Source organism: Amblyomma mixtum, chromosome 7 (genome assembly GCF_055824585.1).
Source record: "Amblyomma mixtum isolate Tamu chromosome 7, ASM5582458v1, whole genome shotgun sequence".
Lineage (NCBI taxonomy): Eukaryota > Metazoa > Arthropoda > Arachnida > Ixodida > Ixodidae > Amblyomma > Amblyomma mixtum.
In genome coordinates, this window is record NC_143018.1 from 60,414,231 (window position 1) to 60,441,888 (window position 27,658).

The 27,658-nt window shown below is 49.0% G+C and overlaps 2 protein-coding genes across 2 annotated transcripts in view; both read left to right on the plus strand.

Moving 5' to 3' along the window:
* LOC149336224 (carbohydrate sulfotransferase 1-like) overlaps positions 1-27,658 on the plus strand; it is a 67,092-nt gene that overhangs the window by 33,994 nt on the left and 5,440 nt on the right. Inside the window, exons 2-3 of the mRNA XM_089552751.1 lie at positions 12,403-12,497; positions 27,161-27,449. Coding sequence (XP_089408877.1) covers positions 27,266-27,449 — 184 coding nt within the window. The 5' untranslated portion in view covers positions 12,403-12,497; positions 27,161-27,265. The remainder of the gene's footprint in view (positions 1-12,402; positions 12,498-27,160; positions 27,450-27,658) is intronic.
* On the plus strand, positions 5,931-12,302 carry LOC149336225 (solute carrier family 22 member 11-like). Its single transcript, XM_089552750.1, has one exon. The coding sequence runs from the start codon at positions 7,440-7,442 to the stop codon at positions 9,216-9,218; it is 1,779 nt and encodes a 592-aa protein (XP_089408876.1). The 5' UTR covers positions 5,931-7,439; the 3' UTR covers positions 9,219-12,302.

Consider the following 27,658-nt stretch of genomic DNA (forward strand, 5'->3'; position numbering starts at 1 on the left):
AGCAGACGACGACGACACGACGAGAAGACGCGGAGGGATCGTCTGCCCAGATACGCCTCGCCTGCTACGGCGGTCGACCCCGGGAAGATCGAAAACGCGCTCGGCAAAAACCTTTTTTTTTCTTCACTGCTTTTGGAAGCTTTGCTCGAGAACGCTGGCTTTCTTTCTTCATTACTTTTTCTTTTTTAAATCGCGAACCACAAGGTCTGCGGGTTGCCTGGACGATAGTACCGCTACGTACATCTCCACGAAGCGCCGTCAGGGTGAATCACTGGAAGGCGGGTACGCGTATTAAGGTGAAAGCCTTTAATGGCTCATCCTGTCGTCCGTTAACAAAGCGTGTCACATACGTTTAACTCGGGAACTAAAGAATGATAGAAGAAAATCAATGGTTCATTCAGATAGAGGAGGAAAAAATGAATAGAAGCCAAGTTTGATGGGTGTAGATTAATTAGTTAATTAATTACAGGCAAAATTTCGAAACAGCGCAGACGTCGATATAGCCACGGGAACGGTGTGACGTCATATCCACCGGAAGTCGTCATGGCATAGTGACAATTATCACAGAATGTCGCAAAAACGTCGGATTTGTGTCAGATTAGATGGAGAAATGTGTAATTAAGCGTAAATAACACTTAAGATCTCCGAAAGATGTACAGTTTGGGTATCGATATAGCCACGGGAACGGTGTGACGTCACATCCACCGGAAGTCGTCACGGCACAGTGTCCTCGGCTTTCGCCTCTCAACCCTTTAGTTGCCAAAGTGTCCTAACAATTTTCTTTTTTCACTGCTTTTTTAAGCTTTGCTCGAGAATGCTGGCTTTCTTTCTTTCTCCTTTTTTTTTTTAAATCGAGAAGCACATGGTCCGCGGGTTGCTTGGACGACAGTACCGTTACGGGTATATCCACGAAGCGCCGTCAGGGTGACTCACTGGAAGGCGGGTACGCGTATTAGAGAGCGGTTGCGAGAAGCCTGACCTGAGGCCACCTTTCGCCGCTGGGATCATAAGGGACGTTTATCACAACCTGAGTCAACACGGCTTAACTCATTACCAAATCTATCCGCGTGGTCATGCAAATCATTTATCGCTCTCCAGTTTCATAAGTGACATATTACGCATGCCATAGCAGTAAGGGTTCAAAGATGCACGAAGAGCATTCGTGTTAAATGTGTCAGTGGCTGAGTGCGCTGTAATTCTGTATGCGCACTTGCAAGAACATTTGTAACCAAAAGCAAAAGATGAAGGTCAGTTTGCTGTGGCTGTCCAACAACTCACGTACGCGTGAGTTGTTTAACAGCCTCAGCACGGAGACCTCAGGCATAGTTACATTCTGCTTGACAACCACAACAAACTGACATTATGAGCTCATACGATCCTCCAAGACGCGACGGGAATGTAATGACGGTTAAACCTACATTATTCCGTTATGACAATAAATATTTAGAGCATGAGTGCTTATCATTATATGAGCCGTTTAAACCCCTCAACTGGTGAAGCTTTGCTCAGCTCAGCACTCTAATTAAAACGGCTTGGCGATAATTCCAGGGCTGTCCAAGCGTGGCGGCCTTATACCTCTACATATGCAAAGCGAATATCAGGCTCTTCCGTCATTCAAACTCTTGAATAATGCGGTCATGAACGATGGCCGATGAGGCACATGATTGATACTTGTTTCCTAATGGAACTCGATATGGTAGAGTGTAGTGCTGGTCCTTCAGGGTAACGGAGTGGATTCCAAGAGGAAGCAAGCGTAGAGGGCAGGGGGCGCCAGAAAGATAGGCGGGTGGACGAGATTAAGACGTTTACGGGGATACGGTGGCAGGGACAGGGTTATTTGGAGAGACACGGGAGAGGTCTTTGCCTTGCAATGGGCGTAGTCAGGCTGATGATGATGATGCATTGCGAGAGGTCCAACGGACTCTCGTGGCCACCATCGATTGTTCGTGTGGGAGCAATTAAAACCTTCCAGAAGACCTGAGAGCGAAAACGTATTGCTTCACGCGTGTGCTGAAGGGGGTTAACACTTCTGACTAAATAATATTGTTGGCTGACGTGCTTGGGCGGATCAGCAGCAAGTTCTGTGACGCAGTTAGAAATCCCGGTGTTTCAGGGCCAGAACACCGGGTATACTGTCGTGGTATATGCCGCTGAAGGTCACAACGAAGTCAGGTTCACAGAGCAGCTCTTTGAAGCGTATCTCCGTTGGGACCGGGGAACAGCATTGGTAGCTATCATTGGCGATATCTGCCAGCGATAGCGCTGATAGCTCGCTGAAAAAAAAAGAGCAACTTCAAAACGTAACGTCCTCCTTCCAGATAGCGACAGCTGTATTGCGTCGCCCTCCCCCACATTCATGGCTCATAGCACAGGATCATCATCATCATCAGCCTGCCTACGCCCACTGCAGGGCAAATGCGTCTCCCATGGCTCTCCAATTAACCCTGTCCTGTGCCAACTACTGCCACTCTATCCCCGCAAACTTCTTAGTCTTATCAGCCCAGATAACTTTCTGCCGCCCCCTGCTACGTTGGCCTTGCCTCTCGGAATCAAATCCGACACCCTTAAGGACCAGCGGTTGCCTTGCCTTCGCATTACATGACCTGCCCCCGCACATTTCTTCCTCTTGATTTCGATCAGGGTGTCATGAACCCGCGTTTAATCCCTCGCCCATTATGCCCTCTTCCTCTCCATGTGCAGCACTGTTGGATAAAAATTTTGAATATTGGAAAACTGTAAGCGACTGTTATGTTATAGAAATATTGAAGGTAATGGCCCATTCTTCCGATGCGTAGCAAAATCTTTCTTCAGCAACAAAATGTAGGCCTGCTCACGGGAGGTCTGCAGATATGCTGACTGTTTTTTTTTTTTTTAAGATAAGATAAGAATTTATTGAGTACAAATTGGTTACATAAATTCAGTATACAGGCGAGGGTCCCAAAGTCAAGCGACTGTCACGGGACCCCCGGTAGATTAATACTAACTTGATTAAAAAACAAGCAGCATCACAGACAGGTACAATTAGCAGTAAGAACAATGGAAGTTATAGTAAAAACTTACAGTACATAACAAAATTTGTACATGAACTCTTTCCCGTTGAAAAATGCTTTCGTCCAGAATTGCTGGGTGCGACCACTATCAAACCCACTTGAGTCAGACCCGCTTGGATCACGTGACACTATGCAGGGAAAAATTCTCTGAGAACCTGATTTGTGGTCCCGCCTAGACGATTGCCTGAATGGCCAGCAGGTGAATTCAATAATTTCCCGTTACGATGTTCAGCGATCCAATTCAATTCAAAGATGTCATCGTTTCCTTCGGATAACGTCTCCCTGCGATAGCAAATATCGACTGGCGTTCTTTTTTTTTCTTTTCATTCCATGCGGAGAGATTTTGGTGCGCAGGAATTTGCCTACGCCATTAGGCCGGCCACTTTCGTAACAAAACGCGGACAAAGCGGAGGATCGATGTCCATGGCTGCCGCAACAGGTGGCGTGTACAGGAACGGGGAAAAAAATAACTAAAATCTGCAGACGTGCGCGGGATGTGCGATGGCGTGATGCCCGGGGATTCGTATGCAGCCTGTAGGCATTATCCCTGCCGCTTTCTGATTAGCGCGTATGGGCTACTCGAAAGAGAAAGCGAGTAAAATGAAGTGCACAATGTTCCCTCGGTTGCACGCTATGTGGTGTGACGCACGGTCTCCGAGTGCCGTCAGTGTCGCGCAAAGAAAAAAAACGTTTAGGGGCGATCAATTGGATTGATAAGGAGGAAATGCAGCAGCAACCTTCTTTCGCTCTCCAGTCTATTACAGTTCTGATTCCATTCCATTTCTGAGTTCGTTGTCTTTCACTACACAATATATTAAGGCGAAAGCCTTCAATGGCTCATACTGTCGTCCGTTCGCAAAGCGTGTCACACGCGTTTAACTCGAGAACTAAAACAGATAGAAAAAAAAACAATGGTTGCTTCAGATAGAGGAGGAAAAAATGAAGCTAGAAGCCATGTTTGATGACTGTAGATTAATTAGTTATCTAATTATAGGCAAAAATGTCTAAATGTCGTCGAAATAGCGCGTACGTCGATAAAGCCACGGGGGTGGTGTGACGTCACATCCACCGGAAGTCGTCACGGAATAGTGAAAATTTTCACCGCCTGGTCGGAAAAACGTCGGATTTGTGTCAGATTAGATGAAAAAATGTTTAATGAAGTCGGATTTGTGTCAGATGTGATGGAAAAATGAGTAATTAAGCGTAATGAACACTTAAGATCCCCGAAAGATGTATAATTTGGGTATCGATATAGCCACGGGAACGGTGTGACGTCAAATCCACCGGAACTTCGTCACGGCATAGTGTCATCGGCTTTCGCCTTTCAATACTTTAGTTGCCAAAGTGTCCTCGCAATTTTTCCATTTCTGATTCTATTCCAATTCCGACTACTAAACTATGCAAAATGTGTCACGTTCATAGAACGGAGCCAGTCTGCGTACCACCACAAAAGCAGCACAGGTAATCGGCTCAGCATTGGAAATGGATGGTTTAACTCTGGTCGTTTGGAGGACAAGAGTTTGCCAATATATTTCCAATATTGGGCCAATTAGCTGTGCTGCTGCGGTACTGGCGCAGAGGAGCAGCGTTTATACGATGGACCACTGCACTTGAAGGCGGCTGTATCAAACACAGCCACCGTTGGGGCCTGTGAAACCCGTCCGGCGTCTCCCTACTCTCACTTACAAGTGTAGCAGGGGAGGGGGATAGGGGCAGGAGGAGAGATGGATGGCTGACATGTGGCAGGCGGATGCAGGTCGAACCAGTTTATGAACGCAATATGAAAAATTGCGTTCATAAACTGCTTCCTGTTCATGAATGCTTTTCTCCGGCATTGTTGGGTGCATTTTATTTTAGAGCGCAGCTCTTTGGCGTCCGTTCCTGGGTTTCGCGTCGGCGTCGGCGTCGGCGTCGGCCTCGTAACCAGCTCCGCCCCCAATGTCACGCTTTTCAATTGGTCGAAATGCTCGTGACGTCACAGTGCGCGAATTTCAAATGGGGCCAATTGTACTTTGGCTAGTAACCATGCAACCAATCAAAGGGATCGTATAGTGATGCTGCAACTAAGTTGGACTGAGTTTAGTTAATTGCTTAATTAATTAATTAGCCTAATTAATATAGAGGAGAATGAAGGTGTCAGAAGAAAAGAAAAGAAAGAAAGACGCGCGCCGCAGCGACAACAGCGTCCGCGGAAGGAGACGCTGCTTAAAAAGACAGATAAGTACGAAGCCGCGTTCCCTCCACCACCACGCACTTCCCCACTCAGACGTTGCTCGTTTCGTATACGTTGTGTCGAACATCCTAGACAGTTCCAACAATTGACAGGTTAATGACAGAACACGATCGATAGAAATGCAATAATATAAATATGAAATAGCCTAATTAACCTTTCTAGTTAGACCGCATAAATCAATAAAACCGAGAACGAAATTGGTCGAGTTGGGGAATCGAACCAGGGTTTCCGGAGTGCGATACGACCACGCTAGCCACTCCGTAATGCCAGCTGAGTGGTTTGGAATGAACAAAGGCGCGTCTAGCTAATACGGCGTCTTCGTTCACTCCCATCTTCCCCCTTTCCCTTACGGCGAGGTGCAGGTGTCCACCCAGATATGCGAGAGAGATACATTTCCTTTCCTCAAAAAATAAATTTACCGTCCAGCAAGGCGTACAGCCGAATTGGCGATGGCGTTCTGTGGACTCCCTGGCAGCGTTGCAAGACGCTGTCGCGTTCCACTCTTACAGGCGAAGCTTAACATGTTAACCACACATCAGTAACACACGCAGACAGCCAATGGACGCGTCATTCGCTGGCAGCACTTGATTCATCATTCACAACCACATTCTTAACGTACGCTCCCTTGCCGCACATGCCAAGGACGTACACCACGATCACATTCTGCGCCATTCCTCTGTACTTTGCTTTGCTGAAACCTGGATGGATCCCGAAGAGCCTCTCGAAATCAGAGATTTCCTGTACTGCTGTGGTGCTCGCAGAGACCACAACAGAGCGGCGGGAGTCGCTATCTACTTGCGCACAGGTCTCTCTGCAATACCAGTCGAAATGTTTGGCACGTCACATGAAGTTGGCGAACTGTGCGCCGCAAAGTTGCCCAACGGCTTGCTGGTAGTAGCTGCCTACTTCGCCCCTACCGCACTCACGAAAGACGTCGTGCACTTCCTGCAACTCGCATTAACCGTCCATCGATGCACACCGATGTTAGTAGTGGGAGACTTTAATGTTGACATAAAGACAAACAGCAATTTCCTAACACTTATGCGGGAGAACATCCCGTTCCTCTCGCTCGTAACGCGTCCCACGGCTGTGACAACCTCGCGAGGCACTTGTATAGATCTCGTCTTTGAGAATCAAGCATTGGTGTACCAAGTCGAACATATATCAGTCTATTTCTCCGACCACAAAGCTTCCTTCATGACTGTCAAGAACTGTTAGTGGAGTCTTTGTTAAAGTGATACGTGTGAAAAATAATAAAAAAAAAATTCTGTGATAGCGCATACATGTGTTGCTCGATTTCTTTGCCTCAATCTATCGAAAAGGTGACACAGCTTATTTGCTGCGCTCAAATTTCGCATTAGGAAGTAACGTAATCGTCGGTAATTTATTTTTTTGATATAAATCAGGAACACGCAAACAATTTACCAACTGCCGTGGCCGAGGATACTCAACCGTTGAGTGAACTGAGTTACTGAGAACTCATAATCATCAGCAGCATGACTACGCCCACTGCAGTGCAAATTCCTCTCCCATGTCCCTCCAATTAGCCGTGTCCTTCGCCAGCTGCCGCCACTGCATTCTTCTTAATCACATCGGCCCATCTAACATTCTGCCGCCATCTGTTACGCTTGCCTTCGCTTGGAATCTATTCCGTTACCCTTAAGGACCAGCGGTTATCTTGCCTTCGCATCACATAACCTGTCCAAGCCCATTTCTTCCTCTTGATTTCGACTACGATGTCATTAACCTGCGTTTATTCCGTTATCTACTGAGTCCGCTTCCTGTCTCTTAACGTTACATATTTATTTCCATACCTCGCTGCGTTGCCCTTAATTTAAGCTTTTAAATATGTCGCCTTCCTTGAATGTGCGTTACCTTTTAGGTTTTATTTTGAGATGCTTTTGAGCCAAAATTGCCGTTAAAGTGTTGCCAAGCCTGCTGAGAGGCGAAACCGGAAGTTGGGGGTACTGTACCATTGAGAGATCAGAATTACGCGCGAGGAGCACGAGGAGCAAGAAGAAGAAGAAGGAGACGAACGATCTGAGTCAGGCTTACGGCGAGCGGTGCAGCGAGCGGTTCACGGCAGGTATTCCCTCCGCTGCCTTGCTGCATCCAAGTTGTACGAAGGAAGGCGCACGCTCTGGCAGGCAGCCAACATGGATCACTTCAAGTCGCACCTCTTCACGGCGCATGCGCCGGAGTTGAGCGAGAGCTTCGACTGCGCCGAGGCCTTCGGGTATGGCAACTTCCAGAGGGCTATGCTGCTCTTTGCCATCCTCAACGTGTGGGTGATGCACGCGCACACTCTGGCCTTCCCCCTCATCTCCAGCGAGCTGGACCACTGGTGCAAGAAACCGAGGGACGTGAACGTCTCGGACGAAGCCTGGAAGAGCTTCGCAATCCCCCTTGAATCCAACGGGCAACGCAGTCGCTGCACCGTCTACGCGAGTCCAGAGGACCTCAACGACACCACAGTCGTCCAGTGCGACCAGTGGGACTACGACGCCGAGGTCGCTCACACCACCATCGTGAGCAGCTGGAACCTGGTGTGCCATCGGCGCTGGCTCTTGGCGGTGGCCATTGCCGTCTTCATGGCCGGCTCCTTGGGCTTGCTGGTCGTAGGCGGTGCCGTGGCGGACGTCATCGGCAGGAAGCTCACCATTTTCGGAGCGACGTGTGTACTCATGCTGGCGGCGTTTGGAGGATGTTTCGCCGACACATACCTCATATACCTGTGCACCCGTTTCTTCATCTCCGGCTCCTCTTGCACGCTGTGCATCATATCCGGCGTGCTGGTAGCCGAGGTATCGACCAACCGGCATCGCGCCGTGCACGTGAGCCTCTCCGCCATGGTTGGCCTTTGGCTGGGAGACGCCTGGTTCGCAGTTCTCCGCGAGGTGCGGCTCAACTGGATCGCGCTGCAGTTCCTCATGGTCGCCCCTACGCTGCTCGTTCCTCTCGGGTGCGCCTTCATCCGCGAATCGCCCCGCTGGCTCATCGCTCGCCAGAACCTGAAACGCGCAGAAGCGGTGGTGCACGAGGTGGCCAGAGCGAACGGCTTCCCCGAGGACGACGCCTCTGCGTTCATCGAGCGGCTCAGAAGCCAGGAGTTCGAGCACGCCAAGGCGTCGATGGCTACTGCGACGGGCGAACTTAGGAGCCTCCTCACCGGCACCGTAATACGTCGGGGCATCGTCGTGTTGGTGGCGTCCTTCAACGTCATGGGCGCGTACTACGTCGTGCTCCTGACTTCAGCGGCCCGGAAGAAGCCCTGGATGCAGTGGACGTCCCTCGCCGTCGACGGCGCATTCAACGCGGTGTACCTGGCTGTGGTGGACAGGATGAGCAGAGTGACCATCGCCGCTACGGTCTTCACGCTGGCCGGCGTCTGCTGCTGCCTCTTGGCCTTCGTGCTGACCAGTAGCGTGCCGGAAGAGCTGAGCATCGGCCTGCTGATATTAGCCAAAGGCGTGACGGGCGTGGCCGTGGTCATAACAACGCTGTGCGCTGCTGAGGCTTTCCCGTCGGCGGTCCGCGGTTCGGGCTGCTGCCTCTACTACGCCTGTGCTCGGCTGGGCGGAATGTTCGCGTCGGGAGCGTCGATTCTGCGCGCGGCCGGACTGGAAGACCTGCTCCTGGCCATTGCAGCTGCGGTTTTGTTCCTGTCGGCCCACGTCATCGAACGACTGCCGCGACAATGCAGCGCGTTCATCCACGACGCGACGCTAAGCCCGCCTCGAACCTTGAGTCCCGCCGAAGTCGTGAAGGAAATGCAGGGCACTCTGGAACCCCGACCGAGGGCCAAGGTTCAGAAGAAACGGCGCAGCACCATGGCCAGCACCGTGGCCAGCCCGAATCTGCGTTTCCCTTCGCAAGACCCCGTAATGAGCCCGCAATTCGGCCTGGTGAAATCGCCCTCTGTCCACCTCGGCTGATCCCTATTTCCACCACAGTCATCCTCTCGCTCCTTTTTCTTCTTCTGGTATACCTTCTCTCTTTCTTCACGGGATTATCCCTCGTGATTCATCACTGTTTGCTGACTGCATCCCGGATGCTTTGCGCCAATATCGACAGCCCTTTGCTGACTACAAATTTTGAACGTCGAGCTTTAAATTTCCTACTCTTACTACTGGCCTATATCTTTTACCAGTCACCATCTTTTCTGTGTTTCTTAGACTGCGTCCTCTTAATCGATTCGTTTTATGTATTAGCCGGTTTAGCAAATTGAGAACTCTGCATGTGTTTGCGGCCGCGTATGGTTCACTTCGGGCAACTCTGTTAGCTGCTTGTACTTTGCTGGGACTTAATCAGCTGGACTGTGGGCTCACAATGGCTTGCTTTCTGATCAAGTCCTCGACGGTCATCCGGGCAAGAAATAGCGCAACCCGGTCACGTGACTTGTTTTCGTCATTCGGTGGATGCGGATTGGTGGACTTCAACATCGGAGGGTTTGCCTGCCGCTGTGATTATGCTTGTGACTCTAGTCATCATTGCGCGAAGTTTTTTATTCACATGCCGGCACAGCTCAACTGCCGTGTGTTTTCTAAAGCAATATCAAACAGAGCCCATCCCTTTCTGTGACCAGTACACTGCGTGCGCATTCAAGCAGTTTTTAGGTTGGATGCTTTTTTTATTCATTTCTCCTGCGCCCTACACGTCCGGGCACCTTTGTCTGAGCCCCCTAATATTGCGGCTGCTTGATGCATCGCGGGTGACGTGTGCTGCATTTTTTCTGTGTTTTGTGTAGGCATATGCGAAAGTTCATTCTGTGTTAGCACGTTCAGCGCTTTTCCACAGTTCTACGCTTCTTATATGGCGGTCTTAGCTTGTGACTTTTGGAACAGATCGCGTTGTGCAAGTGTGTGGTACATAAAGCACGTTCATGACGGTGACGTTGACAAATGCGTGAGATATCGATGATAGTGGAGAAGGTGGACACGCCGCCATGGCAACTGTGCGGAGAATGCCGGACGTTCCGCTCGGTTGCGTGCTGACCTGGAAGTCCTTCCTGGTGTTTCGGACGTCTCTGTGGTCGGTGTGTCAGCCTATTTGTCAGTCTACTTGTCAGTCTGGTTGTAGTCTACTTGTCAGTTTCGAGTGGTGAAGTTTTAGAGGGGTTTACCTTCGAAGTGGAGCTGTCTACGCATAGCTCGAACAGCTACAATGCTGGTCGCAGCGGAGGCAGATCACTCCCGTGTAGGCGCGACCACGTCTGGACCAGACCCTCATAGGAGCTGTCAGGGGAGCCATCTCGGCGAGGGTGCGTCGGACAGACGGCACTGACCCCGGCGTGGCCCGCAAGACCATGGCCCCTTTGATGGTGACCGTCATGGCGGCGTGGACCAAATCAGGCCGCCCGAAGCTAGCCAGGCGCTGGACAGACCCTGGGGTCCCGGATTAAATTCAGGAACGCCTTGGTGCCGATCAAAACCACGGTGTGCGTCCGGGAGTGACTTCAAGGACAGCCGCTCAGTGGCGGCGGCGAGGTCCGGGAAGGATTCCCCAGGATCCTGGGAGCGGCGAGCTGGTAGGCGCTGGTGTCGCACACGGAGGTGCCCTGACACGCCGTAACAGTCGGCTAAGAGGCCCGCCAGCATGGTGTAAGAGTCCTGATAGTCGGGGGCCATGTTCTGGAGAAATTCCGTTGCACCGCCATTCGGGTTGGCCGCGAGCACTAGGGCATCGCTGTCGCGATGGCGTCATGTTGGAAGCGGTAGGCAGCCCATGAGACAGTGCTTTCGAACGCAGGCAAATCCCGCGGCCACAGGGAACGCAATACAAAGGTCATGGCCGCGCCGTTGACACCGTTATTGCCGTCTGCCAACGGAGCAACGAAAGCCGATCCTGGGACACCTTCAACAGCAGGATTCACGGGGGCCGCATTCGTCAGCAAACGGATGGCGGACCTCTCATCGAAGCCCACCGAGAGATTTCCGCGGCCTATTCAAGGAGTATTAAAGAAAACACATTATGGTTTGGTTTGGTTTATTGGGGTTTAACATCCCAAACCGACTCAGGCTATGAGGGACGCCGTAGTGAAGGGCTCTGGAAATTTCTACCACCTGGGGTTCCTTAACGTGCACTGACATCGCACAGCACACGTGCCTCTAGAATTTCGCCTCCATCGAAATTCGGCCGCCGCGGCCGGGGTCGAACCCGCGTCTTTCGGGCCAGCAGCCGAGCGCCGTAACCACTGGGCCACCGCGGCGGGATGAAAACAGATTATGCGTATTCAACCAAAGATACTGTTGAAGCAGCAGAAGCACCAGATTCTTTGATGCGTATTTTTTTCTTTGAAATTGTGAGCAAGACAATAAGTGCATATGAATCGCGACGTTTAATTCTCCTACGCCATTTGGATAATTTATAACTTAATTTTCTCCAGCTCTTTCAGTTTCGGTTTCGACCGCCGAACGACGGTTGTGACGTCACAGACAATCTGAGGTCACGTGAGTCATGATAAAAAGGTTCCGAACATTGATGCTTGTTTATATTTTATGCTTCCAACTCTTGAGCACGCTCGCGTAAGAGCTGGAGCGAATTGAAACGAAGAAAGCAGCAACGATACTGCAGTGTGTGCATGCCTCAAGTGGTCTCAGATCGTCTGTAACGTTATTGACGCTGAAATTTCCTGAACCGTATGAAAGAATATAAATTATAACTTATTTACCACTTGTTTGCGCCATCCACGTGGCTGTCAATCTTTCCTGACGTGCTGCGCATCATCCGGAAAAAAAAAAGAACACACAACTAAAATTTGGTCGGCCTTCTCCTTTTAGTATGCGTTACTAGCATACATTCTCTTTTTTTCTCTGTAAACAGTCTTCCTGCGAATGAATAATACTTTATGCCAGAAGGCACTCTGCCGCAATAGTAATAAAAAAATTGATAATAGCGACAGGACATATTCAATTTGAATGTAGAAATGACAAGCGCTCCCGTTATTTTGTACAAACTAAGTGTTCTCTTGCATACTGCAGTCACCTGTCCACAATGCGGTTCTGGAGAGCTGCCACGGTTCGCTTTTGAATGACCAATGTTAGCCATGCGGGCGTAATAAGTGTCATATCTTGAGGGTACCTGCTCTCTAAAATCGCTTGTTTTTTTTTTTCTTTTCAGGAATGAGGCTACAATGTGCGCTTTGGCTCCGATGCCAAAGTCGACCTCATTTCCTTCGTCCAGACGTCCGTGCACTTTCGGTTCTGATACTCATGGTAAGGCGGCGCACGTTCAAGTCACGCGCAAATCGTGTGTTGGAGAGAAAGGTTTAGGTCCCCTCACTCACTCACTCACTCACTCACTCACTCACTCACTCACTCACTCACTCACTCACTCACTCACTCACTCACTCACTCACTCACTCACTCACTCACTCAGTCGCTCACTCACTCACTCACTCACTCCCTCACTCACTCACTCACTAACTCACTCACTCACTCACTCACTCACTCACTCACTCACTCACTCACTCACTCACTCACTCACGCATACACACACACACGTGTGGGCAGTGTTGTAATCTCTTTACGTATCTCCGAAATTTCCTGGGACCATAAAACGTATTTGTACAGTAACTGCGTAACTAAACTGCTGCTATCAAGCCGTTTTAGTAGTAGAAGTTAGGAGTCCTGGAGACTACTTATAGTCTCTGATTACAGGGCCCCCTTTGCGGTGCACGTGGGATATCCTTCATAATTGATCTAGTTTGTTTCCCGTTGTGTCTTTAACCCCCACCCAATTTAACCCCCTACTCTACGCCGCACTGGCCCAGTGGTTACGGCGCTCGGCTGCTGACCCGAAAGACGCGGGTTGGATCCCGGCTGCGGCGGCCGAATTTCGATGAAGGCGAAATTCTAGAGGCCCGTGTACCGTGCAATGCCAGTGCACGTTAAAGAACCACAGGTGGTCGAAATTTCCGGAGCCCTTCACTACGGCGTCCCTCATAGCCTGAGTCCCTTTGAGACGTTAAACCCCAATAAAGCAAATCAAACCAATTAAACAAGTAGCAAATCAAATCTGAGTCTAACAGCGACTACGAGTAGACTAGCTGGTGTAACAGTTCAACGGATAGTGTACTAGCAGGCGGAAATTAGTCGCGAAAACTGTTGCGCGTTATTACCCGATCGACTGTGTCGCGCCAAATAAATGTGCGGCTAATTGACGGATGTGCTACCTGACACAAAAGTTTGCTGGACACGGATGTGGGGGGAAAATTTTATTTTAACACAGTCACACATTCCAATCTTCTGAAACGTCTTAAAAGGTGCGTTCGAAAACTGCATGCTTTAACAGCTGGTAACATTACCAGGTGGTTGGGTCGCGAGGCACTGCTACAGTATTGTAGTTCGAGAGCAGTACTTCACGAGGTCTAAACAGCTCACCCAGTTTGTGTGAAGCTTGACATTGAGGATGACCTTGGCCAAACCTTAAATAAATAGAGACAATAAATATTTCCGCGACTGCGATTCGAACCCGCGGCGGCGCGAACATATCAGCTTCGTTGGCCACTGCACGAGAACACTATGCTACCGCCGCAGTTTTTTTTTTTATTCATTGCATGGAAGTACACCCACCCTGAGTCAGGCTTCAAGTCAGACTTAATGAGAAAGCAGCCGACCACGCCTCCTGTTGTTGTTTGCCTCATAAACAACAACAACACTGCAACAGACTCTTGCGCTGCGCATTACACATCGTCGTCTTCTCCAACTAACACTACTATCGAATTATTATCGTCGCCAGACGTGCCGGCTACCTAGCAGAGCAAACCTATAGAAACCAACTAAGTTAAACACATGCTTTCGAACGTCTACTCGGTTTAACTTCGTTAAAACCCTACCACATTTCTTTTTTTTCCGAGAACATGCATCCCGCAAAACGTACAGCTCGCAAGGCACTTTAATTTGAACACGAGTTCGCTTATTACTCGGTATAACCGAAAGTAAAAGGGAGAAAGATTGAATACTGTTTGCGATCAGTGCCCGTGTTCGATTATGGCTTGAGAGTACCTATACATAAACTAAAGCAACCAAAGAAAGGCCAGCGACGAAGTCCATAAACTGAAGAGAAACAATTTATGGTGTTCGTCGATTCCTTTGTCTCTGCTTAAAGTGTGTTCTTGAGTTGCACAAGCGCGAAATGTGTCAAAAACTGAGCTTAATATTCCTGCGTTTAATTTACCTACCCTCTTTCTCTCTTTCCTTGTGTCCCAAAGCCAAACAGAGAGACAGAAAACGCGCATCTTTAATCGAAACCAGTTTCCAACGTACCGACATACCCAACAATTCTGCACAAAAGCTTTTGGGTGGAAAGTATTTTATGAACGCAGTTTTTTTTTTCAAATATTGTAACATTTCCCAATAACGATAAATACGTCCGCAGATCTCGCGTTCACAGGCTTGCTTTTGTTTTGCTATTAATGTTTTGCAATCGTCGAAAGCGCTCCCCATTGATTTTCTATGGCAGCCTTAACTGCTCGACGCGAGCGATGGAAAACCTTTAGAAAGAAAGATTTGCCACACATCGGAAGAATGAACCATTACTTTCAATATTTCCATAACAGTACATTACAATTTTCCAATATTTAAAATTTTCCCCCAAAAATGCTGGACATGTCCTTGTCAGTGTGTTCCTAGCAGCTTACCAATAGGGGATAGTCAAAATACCGCAAGTGCGCTTTCCCACATAACTATGTTGCCAAAAACAAGATGGCCGACTTCGCTATAAAGAAACTACGTGGGCTACAGGATAGGCGCTAAAGGTGTGGATAGAATGTAAGAATCACACAAAAAACTAGACTTTCTTGTTTTGTTTCAGCTGGAAACGCATGGTCAGCCATCTTGTTTTGGGCAAAATGTTTATGCGGGAAAGCGCACTTGCGGAATTTTGAATATCCCCTATTCTCACGTTGTATCTAACGTTTAATAACACCAAAATGAATATTACATTTATCTTTACACGAGTAAAACAAGCACGAGAGAGAGGTACCGAAACAAAAATTAACCACTATCAGTCAGAGACACCCAGACGTGCAGGAGTCGGTGGCGAAGCAGACGATTAGTAGTGCTCGGCCATTTCCCGTGGCCGAAGGTGGCAGATAGATAAATACTCGTCATAATGACACATGGTAGAGAGATGAGGCTAATTCGGCCCTCAAGGGTTAGAAGGCTAGCCTATCTCCCCTTCACCCCGTACCCCGCACGCCACTTTGGGCGCCACTCCTGGCCCATCAGCCGAATGGATCAGAGACGGGCGCATGCGTGCTCCCTCCACTGTCCGGCGCGGGAAGTTACCTTCTCGCTTACTGCTCCCCTTCTCTACCGACTATCGGAACTCTGGAGTTGTGCCTTGAACAGCAACGGAGCGGACGTACCACGAAAGCCACATTTCGGCCCACAGGGTCGTGTCCGCATTTTCGACTCTTTACACTCTAAACACGAATGCGCCTGTATGAGAGTAAAAAGGGAGTAAGGTGTCCTCTACCTTAACTCCTTTTTGAAAAAGGAGTGTGCTAGAAGACGACTTTACTCCCGTTTAACTCCTTTCTGCTTAGAGCGTAGCTTACATCCGTTCTGTTGCCTCCTTCGGTGCAGGCTTTCTAAAGACGACCTTTCCATATTTCTTAAATTTTATACAGTTGCACCTCAGGTATTAGTGATCTTATTGCGAGACTGTCTAAAAGAAAATCTGGTGGTCGAAATTAATCTCGAGCGCACCCTTACGACGACTCCCTGTCTCTCTCCTTTCATCCCCTCCTTCATATGCAATCTCTCAAGGCGCGGTTAATGTGTTGAGAAGCAAAATTTCAAGAAATTTTTAAAGCTCGGAAGCAGATGTTTTTTTCCCTTCTTTTTCAGAAAAATATACCACTGAAAAAAAAAAACGAGAACGCAAAGCTTCATTAGGCGAAATTATTTTGTGACCAGAAATGAATAGATAATTATTTTGCACCAAAAGAAAGATGCTGCAAAGCCTTTTCAGGAAAAAGATTGTGACAATTTGCATACGGTACATTTCGACGCAAAGCATTGCATTATCCGACCTCCCACTGCTGCACAGGTTAATGCTTGCTTGTGCACCTTTTCTCACGTAGAGGTCTGAGTACACGTATAGAACCCCAGGTGGTCGAAATTTCCGGAGCCCTCCACTACGGCGTCTCTCATAGCCTTAGCCGCTTTGGGACGTTAAACCTTAATAAACCAAACCAAACAAAACAAGTTATTGCACACCCTGTACCGCAAGCCTGTTGCGCAGTTCCTTATTCACGTTACCAAAGCTGGGACCAGTTTTTTTTTTTTTTTTTCACATGACGCAGACGATGGAGGAATTCGGAGTAGCCAACATGAAACTGACGTCAGCAGTTGGTTGCTACAGATACCTTGCCACCATGTGGATAGCTCCTGTTTAGCATACCCCTAAAGAGCTAATTTAGAAACTAGACCTCATTTTACAGTGCGTTGTGTGGTGACACTTTGCAGAAAATGCTTCAAATTTTGGCGTTTTTTTTTTCTTCTGGGAAGTGGTAAAAAAGTTTTTTCAGACAACTTTTAAAGGTTTTTAGAAACTTACACCTCTGTTCATGTGTCTAGCTTGAGTGGGGCAGTTACCGCGCCATTCTTTCTCTCATAACGAAATATCTCATGAACGTCGCTTCGATGTTGCATTGATTCCGACTTGTTAGCTACTACTGTCGGTACTGTGATGTTACCAGCATCATTAACGTTGCGAACACAACCCTTCACATTCGCTCCACCGTTTTTACTTTCGTTAAGCTCATTTCGGAGATTGCAGAACGCAATGGCTAGCGACGCATAACAAGCATGTTCGCCTTACTAATCACCCTTGAGCTGCCTTTCAAAAATTAATGAAGCTCGTCAAGCAATCCCACCGTCTCTGGTAGCGGGATCTTAATAAGGGAGCAATTACTCATTTGCATACACCCAAGCGCAGCCATATGGCTAGAAAGTAAAACTAAACACCTTTCTCACAAACTTTTTAGTTAAAGAAAAAACCAGGAGCTTGCCGTTCCGGTTAGCTCAGTTGGTAGAGCGACCGCTCCGGTGAAGCGGTGGTCCCGGGTTCGAATCCCGGACCAGGACGAATTTTTCTTTAACTGCGAAGTTCCTGAGACAGCTGTATAGCGTTCCTCTGTAGCCGTACGGATGCGCTTGGGTGGATTTCAATGAGTAATTACTCCCTTATTACAAATCTACTCTACCTTGGGGGATTCCCCTAAACATTTGATCAAAGTAGGATCATCTGCAATGCAAGATAAATCAGTTGAAGCTGCTGTCCTTTCCACTACAGCCGACTAACGCAAAAAGTCGCCACAGTGTCGTGCAAACAGGCCACGAGCTGCATCATAAGAGATGCGATTCGTGGCCTGGAAAGTAGTACCGCGTGGTGGCCACACTCCTCGGAACCGAACGCAAGAACCAGACGACCGGAACGCACGTAACACGCTCACGCAGGTGTAACAACTGCTGAGTCGTTTTTCTCTTATGTTGATGAGGAATAAATTTCGCTAACGGCAACATTTGGAATTAAACGATGCCACGAGCAGCGCTAAGTATTCAGCTGGAGAACGTGAAGGTCGTCACTGCAGCTTCCCTGTTTCCTGCCAACCATGACCCGAAGCAAATCCACGACGTTGTCCGCCATTAATGTTCGTTATCTGTCTCGTGATGCACAAAATCAAAACACGTTGCGTTATATCTTGGTTTCATGAGTGTTTGCGCTCCCGCGCTGCTTCCCCCGACAACCCACCGTAACTAAACGTAACCTCACAAAGACAAAGCGCGATATTAGCGTAGGAACGACAAACTAGACAACCCTCTCGCAGGCGGCATTTCGTGGGCTAGGTTAAACGCAAAAGAGGCGGTGCGAGTGAAATCGCGCCTCACATTACGCAACCCGGGGCGGTCGAAATTAATGCGGAGTCGTCCCTCATCTCTCGCCTCATTGCCCACGCGCGATGCGCAGAAGGGCATGAATAAAAATCTCAGACCTTCCGACAGCTTTCCTCGTGGCAAATAAAATGGCAACAATAGTCGTTCCGCTCCGCGGCTCTGGCGTTTGACTGGTGAGCCCAAGGTCGCCGCACATAGCATTGCATCCTGGGCGCGTGGCCCGCGTTTCAATAGACACCAAATGAAGAGTCTCGCACGTTTTGCTATGTCGCTGCACGCCTGAAAACTCCAGATGGTCGAAATTAATTGGACCCCTCTACTAAGGCACCTCTCTCTCTCTCTTCTTCTCTCTCTATCTGCCTCCTTTCATATTTTAATGCTTTTGCACTTACAGTGGCCATTGCCCGCATCTGGGCGGGCGGGCGGTTTGTTTGTCTGTCTGTCGATCCGTCCGTCCGTCCGTCCGTCTGTCCCTTTGTCTGTCTGTCTGAAGCCGGTTTTGTGGCAGGCTGCTCACCTGCCCACCGTGTCAGGCGACAGCTCATTTAATCCTCAGAGCCTACTCGGATGAGCAAGCTTGGTTGCAACCTAACTCAAGAAACCCAAGTCCGACCGATAGCAACGCCTGCCAGAGCACCTGCCCTGTGCCAATGCGCCGTTGCTCACCTACCCACCGAGTGGCTCACTTGCCAAGGTGTTGGTGGTGGGCAGGTGAGCAGTGGCGAACTGGCACAGGGCAGGTGCTACGGCAGGTGTTGCCATGTCGTCCTTTCACTTTTTTGCACAAGACACACACCAACAAACACCTTAACAGAGCAGTGCAGCGAAGCAGCGAAACGCATCATGCTAGCGTACTAATCGGCATTTGGCCTAATTACACAATGCTTAATACGTAGGGGCTGGCTTGTCGGCTCAACATACTGAGGATGGCAGCGTAGTAGCAAACACGGACGAATGGAGGACGGACGCAAACACAGGCGCTGACAAACAACACCGCTTATTGCCTTGAACTGATTTATATATTCATCAGTTCCATAACAACAATTGAGGACAAAACAACAACTCACGCACCCGTGGCACAATTATCTCGTTGGTGCCGCTCCTTCCCTCCAATCATTAACACGTGTGGTAGCAGAAGCTCAGGTCAACGCAGGATCCTCCGTTGAAAATGTGTCAGCAAACCATCCATACAACTGAGCAAGAAGGAGGTGCTGTTCCTAAGCACCCATGTACGTGTTAGTGATTGGAGGGAAGGGGCTGCACGAACGACATAACTGTGCCACGGGTGCGTGAGTTGTTTTAAGGCGAAAGTCTTTAATGGCTCATACTGTCGTCCGTTAACAAAGCGTGTCACACGCGTTTAACTCGGGAACTAAAAAAGATAGAATGAAACCAATGGTGCTTCACATAGAGGAGGAAAAAATGAACCTAGAAGCCAAGTTTGATGACCATAGATTAATTAGTTAATTAATTATAGGCAAAAATGCCTAAATTGCGTCGAAGTAGCGCGGACGTCGATATAGCCACGGGAACGGCGTGACGTCACATTCACCAGAAGTCGTCACGGCATAGTGAAAATTTTCACAGAATGGTCGGAAAAACGTCAGATGTGTGTCAAATTAGATGGAAAAATGTGTAATTAAGCGTAATTAACACTTAAGATCCCCGAAAGATGCATAATTTGGGTATCGGTATAGCCACGGGAACGGTGTGACGTCACATCCACCGGAAGTCGTCACGGCATAGTGTCCTCGGCTTTCGCCTCTCAACACTTTAGTTGCCAAAGCGCCCACGCAATTTTACTCCTCCTTGTTTTGTCATGGAACTGATGCCTATATAAGTCAGTTCAAGGCAATAAGCGATGTTGTTAGTCAACGCCTGTGTTTGCGTCCGTCCCCCTTTTGTCCGTGTTTGTTACGGCGCTGCCATCCTCTCAATTATCCAAATCGACTGACTCTTTTTTGCCTCCTATCCTAGTCATCCTCTCAATTATCCAAATCGACTGACTCTTTTTTGCCTCCTATCCTAGTATTCTCGATGTAAAAATAGATTTACAACCGCTGCCGTCTGCACGAAGCTGACCGTACCGGTGAGACGGTCCTCGCAGCCCGCGGCCTTCCCCTCTATAAGCATAGCCCGCATGCAGCCCTTTCGCCATAGTCCGCCGAAACACGTAAATGCGGCGGGAAAAGTGCGCTTGGCGAGAGAGAGACAGAGAGAGAGAAAAAAAGAGAAATAAATGCGCAAAGGGAGAAGAGAGCGGAACGAATGGACACCACATGCAGAGCAGTGCAGAGCAAAGAGAGGCCCGGCGCAACAACAGCAGCGGCGACGAATAAAACAAGAGCTGTGGGGAAAAAAAAAAGGCGGCCACAACGGAGATGCATAAAGCAAATCGCCAGAAACGTGTGACGTATTGCGCGCGGTTGGCCGCACGCCGCACCTTTGAGGGAGAGAGGGATTCGCTAATGGGAGAGGGGGAGAGTGGGCGGAAAGCGATAGCGGCGAGAAGGCAGGGCCTATTTAACGATTTTGGCCCCGTGTACACGTTCGGCCTACAGGCTAAGGTAGGCGGGGCGGTCACTGCTGCTGCTACTGCATGCCGTCGTCCACCGCTGGGACCGGACGGGACGGGGACAGTGGGTTACGCGGTGAGAGTCGTGTCGTGCGCCATCCGGCGGCTCGGTCGTGAACTACACAAACACAGTGTGCGTTCGGTGAAGATCGCAGCGGCGATTGGTGCGACAGATTTGAGGAAGTGATGCCGTGCTTTGCGGAATGCGCGCCGGACGTAACGATTGGAGTGGTTCTCAGCCCCAATAGTTTGGCATCTGTGAAGCTTTCGAATGAGGTAAGTGGGCCGTCCTCTCGTGAGTGGGAAAGCTCGCATCGCTGCGTCAGGCGCGACAGTGCTGATTAATGTTATGGGCGAATTAAATCAAATATTTAATAATAGCCCATAATGCAAGCCATAGAACCAAGAGAACAGCAGTTCGCAATTGGTGGCGAGGTGCTGGAAGTAGAAAGAGAATATGTCTATTTAGGGCAGGTAGTGACCGCTGATCCGGATCATGAGAGGGAAATAACTAGAACAATAAGAATGGGGTGGAGCGCATATGGCAGACTCTCTCAGATCATGAATGGCAGTTTACTAATATCCCTCAAGAGAAAAGTATACAAGAGCTGTATCTTACCGGTACTCACCTATAGGGCAGAAACGTGGAGGGTAACAAAGAGGGTTCAGCTTAAGTTAAGGACAACGCAGGGAGCTATGGAAAGAAAAATGATAGGTGTAACGTTAAGAGATCGGAAGCGGGCGGAGTGGCTGAGAGAACAAACGCGGCTTAATGACATCTTAGTCGAAATCAAGAGGAAGAAGTGGGCTTAGGCAGGCCATGTAATGCGAAGGCAAGATAATGGCTGGTCCTTAAGGGCAGCGGAGTAGATTCTAAGAGAAGGCAAACGTAGCAGGGGGCGGCAGAAAGTTAGTAGGGCGAATGAGATTAAGGAATTTGCGGCAATACAGTGGCCGCAACTGGCAAAGGACAGGGTTATTAACTGGAGAGACATGGGAGAGGCCTTTGCTCTGCAGTGGGCGTAGTCAGGCTGATTATAATGACGATGAGAGACCGCGATTTGTTCATGACGGACACATACACGTGCAAGGCAGTCACATGTTGTATGAACAGGTGGGCCACTCCAGCGTCTGTGAGAACCGAAACTAGAACCCGGCCCTTTATTTGGATGCGAGATATTTTTAACCTAGTGTTCCTATTAAGCATTTATTGCCCAGTGACGGGATTACACGACATTCCGATTCCGCGCCATGCATTCATTACTTCCTGGAGCTCGCCTACAAGTTTGATGCCAACAACTTTTCAGTTACCTGTGCTTTCCGGTCAAACTGTTTGGCGTCACTCTGAGGAAGCTGCATGAAGAAAAGAAGTGTATTCCAGGTGGTCGAAATTTCCGGAGCCCTCCACTACGGCGTCTCTCATAGCCTTTGGGACGTTAGTAGCTTTAGGACGTTAAACCCCATAAACCAACCAACCAACCAATCCAACACTACCGCGGCTCTCATTTTCTGATAACTTTTCAAGAAAAAACAGGAAAAACGTTTGCAGGATGAACAAAATATTTAGGTCTCTGCGCTATTGAATTCGTTCGAGGTCTTCGGTTTGGTCTTTCACACAACTCGGGCTAGTTGCACAAAAGGGACAAACTGGCGACCTGCCAATTTTTTTCAAATTTAAACGGCTCCAACAAACAAAATTTTGATCTTGGCTTCCGAATGTGGGTACATTATGTAGTTAGAATAATGTGGAAATATTCAGCTTTTCTTTGTTTCATTTGAGTCGCCATGGTGGCTCAGTGGTTATGGCCCTCGGCTGTTGACCCGAAACACGCGGGTTCGATCCCGACCGTGGTGGTCGAATTTCGATGGAGGCGAAATTCTAGAGGCCTGTGTACTGTGCGATGTCTGTGCACGCATGTCATGTCAGGTCACGTGACCTTGTGGCGTCATCATAACAAGCCCAAGGTCACTAAACACCGCATTCCGCTGTTACGTCGTGGTGGAATGTGCGCGGAATACGAGCTTTGTAAAATGAAGACCGCACGGGCTCGCATGCGCAGACTTTCTCTTGCACTCGGCTTCTCTGCAACTAGAGCGTTGAACTGTAACGCGAGTGGATTCCGTGTTACACCGGTGTTTCCCACCGAGTTCAGGTCTTTGTATTTATACCGCTGGGTACAACATGCCTTCGGGAAAAAGAAATGTAACAGATTAGTAGTTATCGATTACTGAAAAAAAATCATTGGATTATCGACAACTTTACGCCGTACAAAAAGTAATCAATTCATTAAAAAATTCTAAAGAAATGTAATTTATTGCTAGTATCACTTCACATCACTTTATTTTCCTTAATTACCTCTAGTGGGGCGTTACATAAGGGGTGGGAATTACACTGTGCAAGAGTGCGTGTGGTGTGGGGGCTACGCCACAACGTACCACGCCACCTGGGGCTGCGAAAAAAGCTCTTTACTACCAAAGGTAAATAGCCCTAGTCTAGAGCAGTGGGAGGCCCTCCTGGCTGACTCCGACCCGAGCACACAGCTTATGCTGGTGACGAGGGCCAAGGCAGCGGCGGAGGCCAACGGGATCCTGGACTAGGGAAGACCGACCACTGAAGCTCCACATCTATCTATCCCCATCCCCCTACTCCCTAACTCTTCCTTTTGAAAAAAAAAAAAAAATGTTTTCACTACTACTACTACTACACTGTGCAGGAGTTGACAGCAGTCATAAACGTTGATGGGCAAGTAGTAATAATTTACTTGTAATGCGTTACGTATAAGTCCGCAACTCATACAAAAAGCAAAAACTACGCGTTGCTCAATGATCAAATGGCGTTTGAAGATGGTAGACCAATTCTCCCTTGAAATGTGTGCGTACAGGAAGCTAATGTGAAATATATACAGCCTTACAACTTTCAATGCCGATAAAAAAGATGGTTGCACTCAAATTCTATCTAAGTCGCAGTTTCTGAAATCCCGTAGTTTGTGTGTCCAGTTTTTCGAGGAATAGTCATTTTAATGCAATAAAGTGGTTTCCCTGTTACCGAGATTTTGTCCATTCGTTTGATGCACATACAGGCATAAACTAATTTGGTGTTTCTATGAATAAACGCCCATAAAGTCAGCGCTGTTCTACGTCTCTTACGTGCCTGCCTCGTCCTGCTCTCGTTCTCGCAGTAATGCACAACCAAGCCCGAGAGAGAATAACTTTGGCGTTCGTTAGCCTTCGATACCAGATATCAAGCGCGAACAGAAAAAAAAACGATCAAGAAACGGGCAAACATTCTCCACGCATGACCTAATTTAACAGTGTGGGTGAACGTCCTGATCGGCCGTTACCGACGGCGTGCAGGCCCACCCTGTCTGCTTTACACGCATTTTTGTTTTCTTTGTTTCTACCTTCTCACGTGTACATTATTCGGCGGCCCTTGCGAAATCTCTGCGCCTCCAGGCGTGGCTGTTCGGGTTGTAACAGATATGCGCTCTTTGGCTTGAAGGGGGTACATCCATAAAATTCTGGACGCAGACGAACGATAGGATTTGTTTCATGGGCCCAGACAAGCCTAACTGACGTCTGCTTGCAATGAAGGCTGTTCTCGGGTTTTTCAGTGAAATAGGCCTAGATTCTCGTCTGTCACGCTTGCGTGTGCTGTGCTGTGGGCGCCTACGCGGTGTACAGAGCAGACCACACATGTGTCGGGATGTGAGAGTGTGCAGAGCCCTCCTCTGCAACAATGCGGTGTGTGTGTATGTGTGTGTGTGTGTACGTGTGTGTGCGTGCGTGTGCGCGCGGTTGTGTGTGTGCGTGTGTTTGCGTGTGTGTGTGCGTGCGTGTTTGTGTACGTGTGTGTGTGTGTGCGTGTGTGTGCGCGTGTGTGTGTGTGTGCGTGCGCGCGCGTGTGTGCGCGTGTGTGTGCGTGTGCGTGCTTGTGTGTGCGTGCGTGCGCGTGCTTGTGTGTGCGTGCGTGGGCGCGCGCGCGTGTGTGTGCATGCGCACGCTTGCTTGTGTGCGTGCGTGGGCGTGTGTGTGTGTGCGCGTGTGTGTGTGCGTGTGTGTGTGCGTGCGTGTGTTTGTGTGTATGTGTGTGTGCGTGCGTGTGTATGCATGTGTGTGCGTGTGTGCAAGACATCGCTCCACGTGCTACATGTCGTCTCGCGAGTTCCATACAGTGTGTGCGTGGACTCCTCTATAAACCAAACCACCCCAGGCAATTCATTGTATTATGACGTCATCCTCGATTCGAAACCCTCACTCTCCTTTTATACTTTCCTTTTCCCTCTCCCCTAGTGTGGCGTAGCAGTCCAGGGTCGCCTTACCGTCGGCCGACCTCTCCACCTTTCTTTACATTAAATTACTTTCTCTCTCTAGTTTCGTGGGCGCAAGGAGATGCCCTCTAACAAGTTTCAGTCGCAGGCGTTGAGTCGAACATAATATGATACGATTCTGAATGTTGTCTCAGGAGCGCTTGGCATTTCCACTCGCACCGAGTGACTTAAAGGTACACTTGCTCCAATCATTGTGACGTCACCGAACCCACTGGTTGTTCACGAGAACAACCAGAGCTTGCATGAGATGCTGCTGTTATCAAAAATGTGGTCGTCCAGGCTGGCCGGTCGACCGAGACCTAAGCTGCCTCTAGAAAATTATCTGTAATTAATTATTCAAGCTGCGCACTGGTGTCGAGAGCTCATTTCCATAATCACTAGGCCCATAGGCTCCTTTCAAGCTAAAGAACTGACACCCTAAAGCTAAGCGTCTCTACCCCTTTAATTAAGAGCGCACGGTAGGGATGGCGACGATTGTACTAGCACGAATACACCCGAGTTTGTGTGAGGACTGCTGTTAACATGCAGAAGTGTCCTGAAGCGTCCTTCGCAGACAGGCTACACACGCGAGTCTTGTTACAATGGAATTGGTTCGAAACAATGAATAAAATAAATAAATGTAACTGTTGCCTTGAAAGGCGTAAGATAACACCGCAGGTTTACGCCCCTGTTACCGCACTGAAGGCTTTTCATCAACGCTTGTAGTGGCTGGCGCCTTCCTTTGGAAATGAAGGGGGAAAGCGAAACATGCTTCTAAAGACCTTATTATCCGCTCTTGCGACGACACTCCCCTCGGGTTAATGGATATTATTCCGATCGGTGAAGAAATTTTCCCCTCCGGCCTATGGGCGAATTTTGTGACGTACGAAAAATTTTTTTCCCGATGAGGCTTTTAATGCTATCAGATTAAAAATTGGGTTGTAGAGGTACTCAATCCGTTACCAAGTACCACATTATTTCCCAAAGCCTGCTTCTGTACCCCATTCGTCAAGGTGGCACACGGAACATTATACTTTCTCGGGATACTGAAAATTCCGCAAGTGCGCTTTCCCACATAACTATGTTGCCAACGACAAGATGGCCGACTTCTCTGTTAAAAAAAAAAGTGCCAGGGCTATAGGATAGGCCCTAAGGGTGTGCATAGAATGTAAGAAACGTATTTTGGAAGAAGTAAACATAACATAAGTAAACATAAAACTAGCAGGGGACGGCAGAAAGTTAGGTGGGCGGATGAGATTAAGAAGTTTGCGGGGATACAGTGGCGGCAACTGACAAAGGACAGGGTTAATTGGAGAGACATGGGAGAGGCCTTTGCCCTGCAGTGGGTGTAGTCAGGCTGATGATGATGATGATGAAACATAAAACTAGTTCTTGCTTTGTTTCAGCTGGAAACGCATGGCCAGCCATCTCCTCTTGGGCAACATTGTTATGCGGGAAAGCGCACTTGCGGAATTTTGCCCTATCCGACGTGATAGCAAAGAACATAGTGCGAGTTATTTTTAAGGCGAAAACCTTTAATGCCTCATCGTTGTCGACAGAAGGTTGTCGACAGAAGGTTGTCAGCAGAGGTGTTGCGCTTTTCGATTGGTCGAAATGGTTGTGACGTCAGGGTGCGCGGATTCGCAGTAATGAGGTCACCCACGGGTGCCTGACGCCCACTTTTGGAGCAGACGACAACTAATTAAATAGTTGTCGTCCGCTCCGACAGGGGGCGTAAGGGGTCCGTGGGTGACCACATTACATACCTCATTACTGCGAACAGAGCCATGGATACAACCGAACTCATCGAAGCAGAGAGAGAGTCGTGCTAAAGAAGCAAAGTCGGCAGTCTAAGTGTGTAGTTGTAATGTGAAGTCAAAGTGTGTAGTCAAATAAAGCACTAGTACAGCATAAACAGTATCGCAGTCAATGCCAAACAGTGCGCCAGGAAAGGCTTTCGCCTTGCAGCACTTCAAAGAGCCAAAGTGCCCCCTGAATTTTTTATTACTATTTCAATGTAGCTCTTTATTCACCATGACGTGTTCACACCTCCTCTGCATTCACGACGGATGATTGCTCGTTTCTTGCAGAGAGGCAACTGTGGCGACGGCACCAGAGGAGGAGGCGGCCAGCCATGCCCTGAACGGGGGGCGTCTGAATCGAACCCGTGACCTGCCGCCGTTTCACCATAGGCCATGGTTCGACACCGGCGGCTGCTGCTGCTTCTGTCGCTGGGAGCAGCCCTCTTCCTGGCCGTCGTCCAGTTGGCTCCGGACCTGGGCTTGCCTGCGGTCAGGGCACCCGCAGTTTCCTCCGTAAACTCTCTGCTAGCCAGGGTCAGCACCGTGGACGCGCTGCGCCCCGGGCAAGATCCCACGGGTGCGTACTACGGAGAGTCCATGTGCCATCTCTGTGCGGCTTGGGTACAGCAGCGCAGACATTTCGTGACGTTCGGCTATATATAGCCCATTCTAATATGGCCGTTTTGCAACTGTGACCGCCTACTGCGCCATCTACAAAGCCAAAGACACTGTTAGGCCTAGCCTCGCTTTCTTTGGTATAATACCCAACAAGACGTTCAGTACGCA

What these genes read in the sequence shown, in the direction of transcription:
- LOC149336225 (XM_089552750.1), top strand. Translation starts at nt 7,440, where the DNA reads ATGGATCACTTCAAGTCGCACCTCTTCACGGCGCATGCGCCGGAGTTG.